The sequence below is a fragment of the Gopherus flavomarginatus genome, chromosome 2 (genome assembly GCF_025201925.1).
Source record: "Gopherus flavomarginatus isolate rGopFla2 chromosome 2, rGopFla2.mat.asm, whole genome shotgun sequence".
Taxonomy (NCBI): Eukaryota; Metazoa; Chordata; order Testudines; family Testudinidae; genus Gopherus; species Gopherus flavomarginatus.
In genome coordinates this window covers 137,512,654-137,526,745 of record NC_066618.1, presented here as the reverse complement: position 1 = coordinate 137,526,745, position 14,092 = coordinate 137,512,654, and the positions used below count along the sequence as shown (strand labels likewise).

The 14,092-nt window shown below is 39.4% G+C and overlaps 1 protein-coding gene across 5 annotated transcripts in view; it reads left to right on the top strand.

Annotated features, from left to right (window-relative positions):
• The first annotated feature begins 4,545 nt into the window (after window positions 1-4,545).
• CTNND2 (catenin delta 2) overlaps window positions 4,546-14,092 on the top strand; it is a 1,245,479-nt gene continuing 1,235,932 nt past the window's right edge. For all 5 annotated transcript variants that reach the window (XM_050937394.1, XM_050937393.1, XM_050937390.1 and 2 more), the window contains exon 1: window positions 4,546-4,955. Coding sequence is in view for 3 of the 5 variants with exons in the window: in XM_050937390.1 (XP_050793347.1) it covers window positions 4,919-4,955 (37 nt within the window). In the remaining 2 variants the exon portion in view is untranslated. The remainder of the gene's footprint in view (window positions 4,956-14,092) is intronic.

Below are 14,092 nucleotides of genomic sequence, written 5' to 3'. Positions count from 1 at the left end.
GTTTTCTTAGTTAAGAATAGATCTTTGATTTGAATCCAGAAGATTGAGTATGATAAATCTCTAATTTGTAAAGTGTTCTGCAGAAGGACTAGCTATTGTGGCGCCTTATCTTTGGGGATCCCACTTATTCAGATTATTTTCTTTTGAATGGTACTCTTGTGTGGTTCCTTCTCTTTGATCATTTAGAAGCAAATGTCCTTCTCCTAAGGCTAGAGTCACTTCGCAAACGAGACAGAGTCAAGGTAGAGTGCATATTAAATTCTGCTTTTTAATCTTAAAATTGAAAGAAAAAAATTATTATTCCCATAATCCCTCACTAGCTAATTAAATACCAAAAGGGAAATAAAACAAGTCAGAAGTTGGAATATGTAAGCAAAACAAAAATACTAGGGCTGTCAATTAATTGCAGCTAATTCACACAATTAACTCCAAAAATTAATTTCAATTAATCACAGTTTTAATCGCAGTGTTAAACAATATAATACCAATTGAAATTTATTAAATATTTTTGGATGGTTTTCTATATTTTCAAATATATTGATTTCAATTACAACACAGAATACAAAGTGTTCAGTGCTTACTTTATATTATTTTATTACAAATATTTGCACTGTAAAAATGATAAAAGAAATAGTATTTTTCAATTCACCTCATATTAGTACTGTAGTGCAATCTCTTTATTGTGAAAGTGCAACTTATAAATGTAGATTTTTTTTTGTTGTATAATGGCACTCAAAAACAAAACAGAGTAAAACTTTAGAGCCTCCAATTCCACTCAGTCCTACTTCTTGTTCATCCAATTGCTACGACAAACAAGTTTGTTTACATTTATGGGAGATAATGCTGCCTACTTTTATTTAGTGCCTTCTGAAAGTGAGAACAGGCCTTTGAATGGTACTTGTATAGCTGGCATTGCAAGGTATTTATGTGCCAGATATGCTAAACATTGTATGCCCCTTCATGCTTTGGCCAGCATGTCAGAGGACATGCTTCCATGCCGATGATGCTCGTTACAAAAATAATGCATTAATTAAATTTCTGACTGAATTCCTAGGCAGAGAACTGTATGTCTCCTGCTCTGTTTTACCCACGTTCTGCCATGTATTTCAAGTTGTAGCAGTCTCGGATGATGACCCAGCACATGTTGTTCATTTTAAGAACACTTTCACTGCCGATCTGACAAAATGCAAAGAAGGCAGCAATGTGAGGTTTGTAAGGATAGCTACAGCACTCGATCCAAGGTTTAAGAATCTGAAGTGCCTTCTAAAATTTGAGAGGGATGAGGTGTAGAGCATATTTTCAGATGTCTTAAAAGAACAACACTGATGCAGAAACAATGGAATCCACACCACCAAAATAGAAAATCAACCTTCTGCTGGTGGCATCTGACTCAGATGATGAAAATGAACATGCATTGGTCTGCATTGCTTTGGATTGCTATTGAGCAGAATCCATCATCAGCATGGACACATGTCCCTTGGAATGGTGGTTGAAGCATGAAGGGACATATGAATCTTAAGCACATCTGGCATGTAAATATCTTGTGACGCCGGCTACAGCAGTGCCATGAGAATATCTTTTCTCACTTTCAGGTGACATTGTAAACAAGAAGTGGGCAGCATTCCCTCCTGCAAATGTAACAAACTGGTTTGTCTGAGCCAAGAAATAGGACTGACTGGACTTGTAGGCTCTAAAGTTTTACATTGTTTTATTTTTGAGTGCAGTTATTTTTGTACATCATTTTACATTTGTAAGTTCAACTTTCAAGAGATTAAAGAGATTGCACTACAGTACTTGTATTAGGTGAACTGAAAAATACTATTTATTTTGTTTCTTTTTTACAATGCAAATATTTGTAATAAAAAATAAACATAAAGTGAGCATTGTACACTGTATTCTGTGTGGTAATTGAAATCTATATTTGAAAATGTGGAAAACATCCAAAATATTTAAATATGTGGTATTATTGTTTAACGGTGTGATTAATCACACAATTAATCATGATTTTTAATCACTCAACAGTCCTAAAAAATACATACTAAAACATAAAACAAATATAAAGAATATATTGTGATTTTGGCATTGGGAGTTAATATAAATACAAAGCAATGATCTGAAAATACAGTCTCTGATCGCCCCACAAAATTAATATTGGAAATAACTTTTACTAAAATGTTAGTGAAGAATAATGTATGCAGTGCTGTTGTAGCTGTGTTGGTCCTTGGATGTTAGAAAGACAAGGTGGATAAGATACCATCTTTTAGTGAAAGCAGCAAAGAATCCTCTGGCACCTTATAGACTAACAGATGTGTTGGAGCATGAGCTTTCGTGAGTGAATACCCACTTCGTCAGATGCATGTAGTGGAAATGTCCAGGGCAGGTATGCAAGCAAGCTAGAGATAATGAAGTTAGTTCAATCAGGGAGGATGAGGCCCTGTTCTAGCAGTTGAGGTGTGAAAACCAAGGGAGGAGAAACTGGTTTTGTAGTTGGCAAGCCATTCACAGTCTTTGTTTAATCCTGAGCCGACGGTGTCAAATTTGCAGATGAACTGAAGCTCAGCAGTTTCTCTTTGAAGTCTGGTCCTGAAGTTTTTTTGCTGCAGGATGGCTACCTTAAGATCTGCTATAGTGTGGCCAGGGAGGTTGAACTGTTTTCCTACAGGTTTTTGTATATTGCCATTCCTAATATCTGATTTGTGTCCATCCTCCCTGATTGAACTAACCTCGTTATCGCTAGCTTGCTTGCATATATATACGTGCCCTGGAAATTTCCACTACATGCATCTGACGAAGTGGGTATTCACCCACGAAAGCTCACGCTCCAAAACGTCTGTTAGTCTATAAGGTGCCACAGGATTCTTTGCTGCTTTTATAGATCCAGACTAACACGGCTACCCCTCTGATACTTGACATCTTTTAGTGGAACAACTTTTGTTGGTGAGAGAGACAAAGGTTCTAATGTACACAGAGCTCTTCCTCATGTCTTATAACAAGGTATGATTTAGTGTTGTTTGGGAAAATTGTGGAAATAGCCAGGCAAAAGGTGGCAGCAGTGAGTCATTCTGAAATCTGATATTGGAGGCAATCGTTATTATTACTGAGTCTGCTCAGGCTGTATGAAAATATATTTTTGAAATTGGCATCTGCTAAGAAAGTGTCTGCTAATTACAATTTGTTGACAGGCCGATTACATGACTTTGTTCTAAAATTAGATTATGTACTTGGGCGTCGACCATTAAAAAAAAGAAGGAAACAACTCGTCCCTTCCCTCCAACCCCCCCACCAACATTCTCCCCATCCTTTCTAGTCTCAAAAACACGTAGTTTTCCTTTACTAGAATTCAGATTCTTTAGACCTGGTATAGCTAAGTCTCGCTATCAAATGTACGCATTGCCCTGACAGCTCCGCTGATTACATGGATTTGCTGATTGTTACCGCTGTGCTCAGGTCACAGCTGGGAAAGAAGATTAACATCTTTTCCAAACGAGAAAACTTTGCTCAAGGAAATACACCGCAAAGGGGCTGGTGGCGGAGTTATGGCTGCAATGGCATTTTTACCTACGTTTCTGCGTATAGCAAGGGGTTAAATCTGCACGCCTGTCGTGTTTCCTCAACATCTTTGCCAGTCTGTAACGAGACTCTTGAAAATTGTTTAAGTGGATTTGCTATCTAAAGACAAGTTAGAGGGGGATTCAGAGTGGTGGGGAAGGACAGCGAGGGAGACATGAGCAGGGACGTAAGCAATTGCTCTATTGTTGGGGTTAGTTGACCTGAAGTTTTCATAAGCTCAGCTAAAGCTGGGAGGATAGCTGCCAGCCTGCGGTGGTTGCTCAGCACCAACGTCCTGCCCAGCTCATCCACGCCTCAGCCTCCCACGAACACCTCAGCTGCATGGCTCTGCTCTCCCCTAGTCTCTCCCGTCGGAGGGTAACTCAAGGGCATTTCCCACATCTCCTTCGCTGGTCCATGTGCAGCAGCCGTACTTAGGCGTGGGTGTCCCTGCGAGCGCATTGTTCCCTGGCCGGGTGTGTCCTGCTCACCCACACGCACCTGCGCTATCGCCTCGTGCCCATTCCAAAGCCCCCGCCTCACTTCGCTGCCCTTGGCTTTCTGGGGGTCTGCGGTGCTGGGCTTTCTTCTCCCTTGCTCGTGAAGCCCCATTTCAAACAAAGCAACGTGCACGCCCTGCCTCTGGGGAACGGCACGGGGGTGACTGTGGAGCGGGGAGGGAAACGGCCCAGCTTCTGGGAGCGGATGCACAGGGGCAGGCAGCAGCGCTGAGACAAGCCTGGCCAAGGAACCCTGCTTCCCCCGCCAGCTCTGCAGCCGCCAGCCGCTCCTTCGCACAGCCTGGGCTCTGCTGCTGTCGCTCCCCGCAAGCCCGCGGCGCGCGCCTGCCCGGGACCGGGCGGTGTTCGAACGCAGCCCGCGAGGAGCCTCGCGCCCCCGCCTCGCCAGGCGCAGGTGGTGGCGGCGGCGGCGTCTCAGTGAGCGAGAGAGCGAGCGCCGCCGCCCGCCCCAGCCGGGCTCTCAGGCGCGCGCTCCTGCCGGAGAGGGGAGGAGAAGGGAGCGCAGCGGCAGCTGTGACTGTATCGTCTCCAGCCACAGCCGGCGGCGGATGTGCCAAGCAGCAGCCGCTGCACCGGAGCGCCGCTGCTGAGCCTGGCAGAGCCGCGGAGGAGGGGGAGGACACCACAGACGGATCCAGAGACTTTGCCTCTCTAGAACAGGCGGTGGATGTGGAGCCAGCCGCTCCCCTCGCAGCCGCCGCCGCCACCAGGCAGTTGTCCCACGGCAGCACCACAACACAAAGCGAAGGATGCTGCAGCTGGGCAAGGTCAGGACCTTGCATTGAAGCCCGGGGGCGCCGCACACACCTTCCCCACCGGATTGAGGATTTGCCTTTTATTTGCTGTGTATGCCTGGGAAAAAGCAGGCAGGGTCGACGCCGTTCGGTGAGTGCAATTGCGATCGTAATGGTGCCAGGTTTCTCCTCTCCTGCTCTTGCATTATTTTTTCTGCTTCTGGTGCTGGTAGCAAGCATTGGCTTTTGGTACCCACATTGCAAAGGTCCCTCTCTTTTCTAGAAGGCAGCTGTGTCTGGCTCTGGAAACATTGCTTCTGCCTTCAGCGGAGAGGTAACAAAGTGGGTTATTTTTCCCGTGCCTCCCCTCCACCCGCATAGGTTAGTCCCTTGCTTATGTAGGGCATCAGCAATACTGGATTCTCTATCATCCTGCAATGATATACTCGTTACAGCGGTGAAGTCATAAATATACCAGGGGAGGGGAGGGGAGCGGGAAATAGACCCTTCTCTTCCATGTAGTCCTGGGCTGTTGTGGTCCCTATCATTATTCTGTGACTTGCGGAACGAAATTGAAATACTTAGTCATACGTCCATGTCAGCTTCTTCTGCTTCTTCCCTACATTGGAAACCCTTGCAGTCTATATTTAGAGGCATCAAATCGTGAGATTTCAGTGCAGCCAGCCGGGTTCTCGAGCATATGTATAGTGCCAATAAGTATGGGCTTTTCTTCTTTGGAACCAATGCCTGTGAAATATCCGGCTCGAAGGGGGTGGTGGTGTGTGATCTGCAGTGTGATATTTGGTTGATCTATAATTAATGGCTGAAAGGAAATATGCATTTCTCTTCATTTCCTTTTCCTTACCCTCATTCTCGTGTGTAGTGTGCTTGCATCGATTGCTTTAAACGTAGCCTCCACTGAATCAAGTCACTATAGAGGAGGTGCGGCAGCACCATACTAGTTGTGATACTGAGACTGGAGAAATAACGCTAACGAAAGAGCATTTTAAAACACGTCTCAAGTTTTCTCCTTGAGAGGGCTGTGTGGTGGGAGTATAAAATGTGAGAAATAAAAATGAGATGTCTGGTTACTCTGGTGCATTTTATATTACATGTTTTAAATGTTAGGGCGTGATTCGCCTTGGCTCAGGAATGTATGATTAATCTTAGCGATTAATTTCATCAAGGAAATTTGTAGTGTTTTACTATAAACAATGAGAAAGGGATAAACTGTATTAAACTGCCAGGTATTAACTTTTATGAACTGCAGCAATTGCAGTTGTTAATATTTATATACACCTCAAAACATTAATATAATTTTGTTTCTATTGACAGCAGCAAGAGAAGAGATTAGAAACTTTTTAGATTTCAGCTCTTTCATCATACATCATGCGTATACATAGTATGCAGATTCATTCAGTGAGAGTTCTTACAAGACACAATAGGGGGATTTTCCATTTTCAAGAAAGAATTGACTGTTGTTATTCGACAGATAAAGGACTGTACAAAATCAGGTAGAACTGTATTTAAACCTATTGTATGTACCTGTGAGACAGAACGAAGGAGAAAAGTCTTCTAAATACTCATTCTGTACAGTGTCTTTACTTTAAATGGAAGTCTGCAAAGTTGCCACATCTCATTTTGGTCAGCTGTCTGTGAGGAAGAAAAATTATAGTGACCTACATTTGTTATTGAATTTCTTACTTCAAGCTACTCAGTAAATACAATAGTTTTACTATAGAGTGAGTTAGGTTTAAGCAGAGGAAGCTGCTGAATATTCTCATTAGTCTTTGACTCACAAAATTGCTTTAGAGCTTGCATAAATCCTTTTATGTTAGCAGTTTATTTGCAAAAGACTGTGAGGCCCGTGATAAATAAGCAAAACTTACACAATTTTATAAATCCTCAGATGGTTCTTTAAGACCAATCCTGTGCAAAGTTTGTGCAGCTATCCTATACTGTGTGTAAATGGGTTTATCTTTTCAGAGCTTTGCATGCATACCCGTCCAAATAGGCAAACTGGAGAGAGAATGTCTATTTGATAATCCTTATTAACAGAACCTGATTGATGGTCCAAAACTGTGCTATTTGAGGCATATGATATGTTGAATGCTGCATTATAGAAACATGCAATCGCATTTTCAGAGACAGTGCTTGCAGTCTGTTATATAAGAGAGATTTTGAAAAAAAGGAGTAGTGGGCTATGCTCCTGTGCACATGCCATAGGAAATACCCTTTAAAGCTGTTGGTAGGCAATAAAGAAATCCATTTATTCCTGAATGTGACTTGCATGTCTTATTGTGGATTACAAAGTAAAAAGATTTACAGAGCAGTCTATGGAAGTAATCTTCAGCTAGTGTACTTGAGGTTTGTTTCTCAGATACCTTAGTTGACATTAAAAGTAATAGACAGCACTTTAATGGGGATAATAAGCTTGCAGCTTCTTTTAAACAAATAATCTAACCTTAGGTAGTTTCATCTTCATGTAAGGAACTTTGACACACAGCTGCACTGAATAAAAATAGTATGAGCTTTAAAAAAAGTTTGCATAATTCTTATTTAAATAAATTGCCCCAAATCACAGCAATTAACTTGATGCCATTAAACAGCAAAGGTGACTTGTTTATTTCTTAAGATGCATGTGTAAAACTAATTTAATTATATTTTGTTTAGTACTAACAGGGGCACGGACCAGTTTATTTTAAGGGATTTTAAAAATAATTTTTATAATAGGGCTGTAGATTGACATGTAAATGAAGCAGATAATACATTCAGCAGAGCTCATGAGTGTTCAATTTTGCACCAAATTTCATATACACTTTCTGCTTCATGGTTCATTGTGATATGATTTTTACAGCATATCAGTTACAGAATTTTCAGTTTAGCATTGTTGGGATTTTAAATATGTATATATCAATAGTGCTGGCAGCAAATACTGCCAAAATTATCAGTAGTCCAGGGGAAAAAAATTGTTGAGTTTTGACATATTTCAGAAAACATGGGTTCTGATTTTTCTATTTCCTCTTCTTAAGATGATTACATCTGAATTAATAACATTATTTATAACATAATATCTGCCCACTATATGCATTATATTTCTGTCACAGAATATTGCAAAATGCATCTATTGTATGGATTTCTAGATAAGATCTTCCAAAATTCACAAGTTTGGGACAGTTATTTTGCCAGTGAACTGCTTGCTAATAGACATTAAAAATAACAAATTATAATACATAAAAACTTTGATTTAATCATGATACCTATTGAATGTGCATTACTTCTTAATATAGTAATACAGATTTTATTTTTAGCAGAATTATAGGATGGTTCTTAAATGCACCATTTTATTTAAAATAACAGTGCCCATCTCCTCTGCAAAACTCATTCCTCCTACCAAAACCCCCTTTTTTTGGGAGGGGGGACAATTAAGAAAAGCTCAATCTTGTTTGGTGATGGAGGTGCTTCCAAGCAAGCCACTAGATCCTTCCATCACTAACCTACTTATTAACTGCAGTATTGTCTTCGCAGGAGGGAGAATGTTGGCTTGCTGCTCACATGCTACTTATGTGTAGGTCTATTCTTTATGCTACTCACTTCTAAAATCAGGGTTCTTCTGGATGGGGCAGTCTTGAGTCCCATATCCCCTACACCTATTCAGGTCTCACCTTTTGGGGGCTAGTGGTTAGGAGTCTCTCTGCCCTGTTCATATACTGCAGGACCCAGGAAAACTTTCACTTAGTCCCACAGATATGTCATTCAAAAATCTGAAAGGTACTCCACAATATACATAGAGTTTTGAAATCCCTTCGTTCATTCCTAAGAACCACTTATCTAGTGGTATGAATGGAACATAAATAGATTGAAAGCAGATTGCCTGACGAGAACGATCAGCAGAGCTGTGGAGAAGTTTTAAGTTTTTGAAGTCTAATTCTCAACACAATATTGTATTTGTTTTGATATGATTGGATAACCACATAAACGTGGCTATATGTAAAAAATAAATTTGGAGTATAACTGGCTAGTTCATTATGCTGGTTGCTACTTTGAAATATATCTGAGTGTCAACATAATGGCTTTTATATTAATAAAGTATTAAATATGTCATAGATAAATAGTTTCTGGCAAATTCACTGCCAATCCATCCTAACGATTAATAATCTGCCTGTTTTGTTTAGAGAACCCAGTTATGGTCATAACAGTAATTTCAGCACAGACAGAATATGGAAAAGCTTGTTTCATCCTATCCTCTTTGTTCATTGCATATATATCAGAGCAGTCTGTAGTTTCTGAAAAATAAACTTGTTCATAATGAAAAATATATGGAATTTGGAAGTCTTTACATTTGGTGTTTGTAATACTACAAAGAAGAGCATCTTTCTAATGTCTTTTTTTGTATAACATCACCCATATTTGTGATACTTATTTATAAACATTGGTTTCATTTCAATAACCAGTATAAATTTACCATATAAATAACTTATTGGTTTCTTTTCATCTTCCCAAACATTTGGCAGAAGAAGAGTGCATATTTCCTCCCCTCCCTTTGTGACAATATCACAAGCTGGTGATGGTTCAACCACTCCAGGGCTCTCAGAAGCAAATGAGCGCGTGGCTTCTTTCTGAAAGGGAGAAAGTCTTCAGTAGAAAGCCTCTTCCACTTACAAATTCATATCTCTTCTTTTCCTTCTCCAAAAGATCCAAGTTATAGCAATTTACTTGTGGCCAAAGAGAAAATTCTTGTTGAGATCTTCAGTGCTACTGAAAAGAAAAATCCATTCTATGTACATAAGTATAATATTTTGTTCAGTGATAGATGCAACAACAATTTGTACTGCAAGTAGTCCATTATATTTTGTTTCATTATATAGCATTAGACTATATCTTTTTTTAAAGGCTGAGATTTTCAAAGGAGCTTAGGAGAGTTAGGTATCCAATGAAATTCAGTGGGACTTGGGCACCCGACCCCTTTAGGCTCCTTTGAAAACTCCAGCTGAACAGCCTAAAGGCTTAGAACAATTGATTTGTTAAAATCTTTTATAAAGTCTCTTTCTCTTAATTAATTAGTTCCCTTCCTAAAATATTGTAGCAATAATACCAGTTACTTACTTTCCATTACCTCGTTGAAACTGCCATCTAAACTTTAGTCACACATCCTAACACTTACTGATGAGTGTTACACAACTGGTAAGATCCTGTGTGGGGAGTGAGGATTTGGAGTAAGCATCAAATGCAGGTCAGAGCTCCAGATATTTAACTTACAGGACAAATGATGTTGCTGAAAATGTTCTGCAAATAAAGTATTTCTAAAGTTTGGGAAACTAGCTATTTTTAAGAAAAACAGAAATTGAAAACAAAATGTGTATACTCTGTAAATGTTGTTATAATTATTCCACGTACATAGCAAATTTGACATTCATATAATGGGCAATTGAGTTTAGATTCGCCTGAGTAAGTACTGTAGGATGGGGCCCCGTATGTGCAATTTCAATATGCAATGTTCTGAAAACTGGATGCAAAATGCCATGAAAAATGAAACTCTGCCTTCAGGTGTTTAGTATCCATACATTGGTGATTCTTGTCTGAAATGTTCAGCAGTATAAATCACTGGGCAGCAGTAAGTTCTTAAATGTGAAATGAATCCATATTTGTTTCCAAAAAAAATTTAAATGTCTTTACATTAATTATCTGGTATTTTCATAGTTTTAATAAGCAGATATTATTAGATAATGTAGTCATATCCCCTATCACAAAATTCTGCCTTTTTGACACATTGGCTGTATAAGTGTATTAACATTTTAATAATTGTGTGTTGTCCTGAAGGCTGCAGTTTGCTTTCCAGTCCACAGTACTTTGCTCTTCTCCCTTCTCCCTCAGAACATGTATATTGGCAGCTCCTTTTTGCAGATAGATTTTGGCTGTCCAGATCAAATCTGGTCATGTTTTAGACTAACCCTTACTTTTGCCCTGATTTGGTTCTTTGCTTACCTGTTTGTTTTCCTGGCACATGGGAAGAGGGCAGCCACTTCAGGTGTAGTGTTTGGCATGAAAAATTGTGTGGAGCTAACAGTGGGAGGATGGAGACAGGATACTGGCATCCAAGAAACGTTACAGGAGGGAATAAGGTGTGGGCCAAGGGATGTACTGGCTGCCACTTCCAGCAGCTCCCATTGGCCTGGAGCAGCGAACCACGGCCAGTGGGAGCCGCAGTCAGCCAGACCTGTGGACGTGGCAGGTAAACAAACCGGACTTGCCCGCCAGGGGCTTTCCATAAGCAAGAGGCGTCCCAAGTTTGGGAAACACTGCCCTAGATAATGCAGTGGTGGAAGTGTGTAGGTCCTTAAAGGAGAGATTGAAGTGCTTGAGCTGGATTCTGAAGGGGAAAAGAGGACCATGTGGGGTTTTGAGGAGGGGATAATGGGTAAATCTAATCAGCTTTTCAGAAATATTTAGGCACCTAAAGATGCAGATAGGCGCCAAGGCGCAGATCCTCAAAGGTGTTTATACACCTAAACTTCCATTGATTTCAGTAGGGGTTATCTTTGGGGATCTGGGCCATAGTGGCATTTTCAAAAGCAATTATCCAGATTAGGTGCCTAATTTCCATTGATTTCAATGGGAGTTAGGCACCTAGTAGCATTTTCAGAAGTGTTTAACTACATTTTTAGGCATCTACATAATTATGAAAATATGTCCCTAAGTGATTTAGGGACCTACATCTGATTGAAAGTCAATGGGAATTAGGATTCTAAACGATGCAGGTGTTCAAACACAGGACACTCAAATTCATACCCATTATCCTATAAAATTCAGCTGTGTCTTATGAATTTGAGATTCAGTCAAAATCCACAAGTACCCATGAAAGGTGGTAGAATATGATTAAATTAAAGATCTTGCTATATCTTCTGCTTTTTCGTCACACCATTTGAGGAGATCTTCCATCAAAAATATGGATGAGAAGCTACTGTTAAGACCTCTGGGGTTTTTGAGGGGGTAGAAAGATATCAATTGGTCATAAGATACATCTAAGCCTCTCATCAGGTCTCTAATACAATTTTGAGGCACTTTGTGGATATGAGAGTTTAATTCAGGTTTTAGGTAGTAACTAAAAATCAAATGCATGTATTATAGTTGGAATAAAGTAATAGGAAGCTGATGACATGGAGACGTATATGAATCAATCTATAATACATCTTTTATTTTGGGAGAATTGTACTGCAGCAATATTTTATTTATTTTTGCTTATATGATAGTCAAAACTTTAAATATATTGATTGTTTGAACCATAAAAGATAAGATACTGTTTAAAACAAATCTATAGTTTGTTTGGAGGAAAGAGTTGAGATAGGATAAGGAACACATTTTATGCTTAAGTCTTTTGTCACCAGAAATTGAAAGTGGAATTTCCTTTTCAAATTGTTTAGCGAGCTAATTTGCTTTTGCAAATTATGATAGTCATAACGTCCCGGATAAACAATATTTTATTACTTGAGAAATAGTGTCTTTTCTACAGCCTTAGATTCAAGGAAGCCCTGAAAAGAAATAGGGGTCCTGTGGAAATAGTGATGTATGGCTGCATACCTAAAACTTCATTATAGTGCAACATGTACAAGAGGAAATGTTAAGACTGTGCACAAACATTTTGGTACTGCCTGTTTTTTTGTTTTTTTTTTTGCCATCTTAACATTCTCAACATATTATCAAAAGTAGTTGGTATACTGAAAATACCGAAGGAATCAATTGTTTATGGATATGTTCCTTTTAGGGCAAATAATTTCCCAAAGGCATTGCTATAAGCTGAGGCTGCAGTATCTCCTAAGGATTCTTGCCTCAAAAGAAGGGAGTACTGCCAGATAATTACAGATCCACCGACCCTTCTGAAATCCTCTAGGAAAGTAGAGTGGGTCTCCAAGTGCTCTAGGCCACAGGGCTATGGGACCTTCACCCTTCTCACCCAAGCATAGCAGAATCAATAGACTCTGTTGTGTCTAGGGCCCTTCACACCTCATAAGAGGGACAGTATGTGACAACTTGCCCTTCAGTGCAGTGTGTAAGTTTTAAAAAGTATTTGTGTGACTGGATATGCTGAAGAATGCATCTAATAAAGCAAACGTGTAAGTTTCTCTTGTTTTGAAATTTTTAATAGTTGCATTGTGGAATATGATTTAACCAGGGCTCTTTACTCTTTTTCAACTTGTGTGATATTATCATGAGTTTTACCACGCTTGGTGATTCTCTTAAAACTCTAGCTACTTAAGTCATGTGCTGATTTCAGTTTTGTTTTTAAAAAAAAAAGTTTCTAATGCTGGTTTTGGAGAAAAGCTTGAAAACATGACACTCACTGCCTTTGTATTACCCCAGAGACTTAAATTCCAGAAAGCAAATAACCCCTGTCCCAATTTGTTACTTTTTAGAGTCTCATGGTTTTTAAACCGAGCTCACGGTAGTTTGGGCAGCATTTTGAACACCTGGAGTTGGCAATATTGTTACCTAGGCTGTGGAATCCATTTTCCCAACTTTTTCAGCTTTCTACATGAATCAGGAGGATGATATTTGGCTCACTATGGAGAGAATATTTTTCTTAATTCCATCTTCATGAGGCCTGAACTAGATGAATTGCTCTTTAGGCTTGCTAACGCCTTCTCCTTTGTAAACATTCTTTTTTTTTTAAATGCATAGTATCCTATTCATTGGCCCATTCTGCAGATGTACAACACTGTTCCCTCTCCCCATATTACAGATAAAATTGGCTGTACTTTTAAGACTTTAGAGGTTGTGTCACCAGCTACTCTCCATGTACACGTTTGAGATGGTCCTTTCCTGATGTGCTCAGATGCTCAAGATTATTTATTTTACACATCCTGGATTTCATGCACCTCTTCTTTGTCTTTATAAGAGCAAGGTACAGTATTGCACAGTGCACTCAAGGACCTTGATGGGCTGTAACTGTAATCTCTTCAGAGAAAGATTGACAGATAGATATTAACATGAATCACACAGGTCAAATCAATGAATGTTTAAAATCAAAGATTGGTTTTTTTAGTTGCAGATTGAAACACAAATAATCATGATACAAAGAAATACTTAATGTTTAACAGAGTCCATAAAATGATTTTTAGCATGCATTTAATGTATGCTTCTGTTAAATATAAGTCTTTAACATATGCTTGAGACATTCATAGAATGGAAATAAGTGTTTAACATAACTGTTGGTAGTATTAAATTTTGTCTAATACAGTTTGAAGTCATACATTTCTGCTCAGCTTGTGGAAGTCCACTAACTTCTCATTC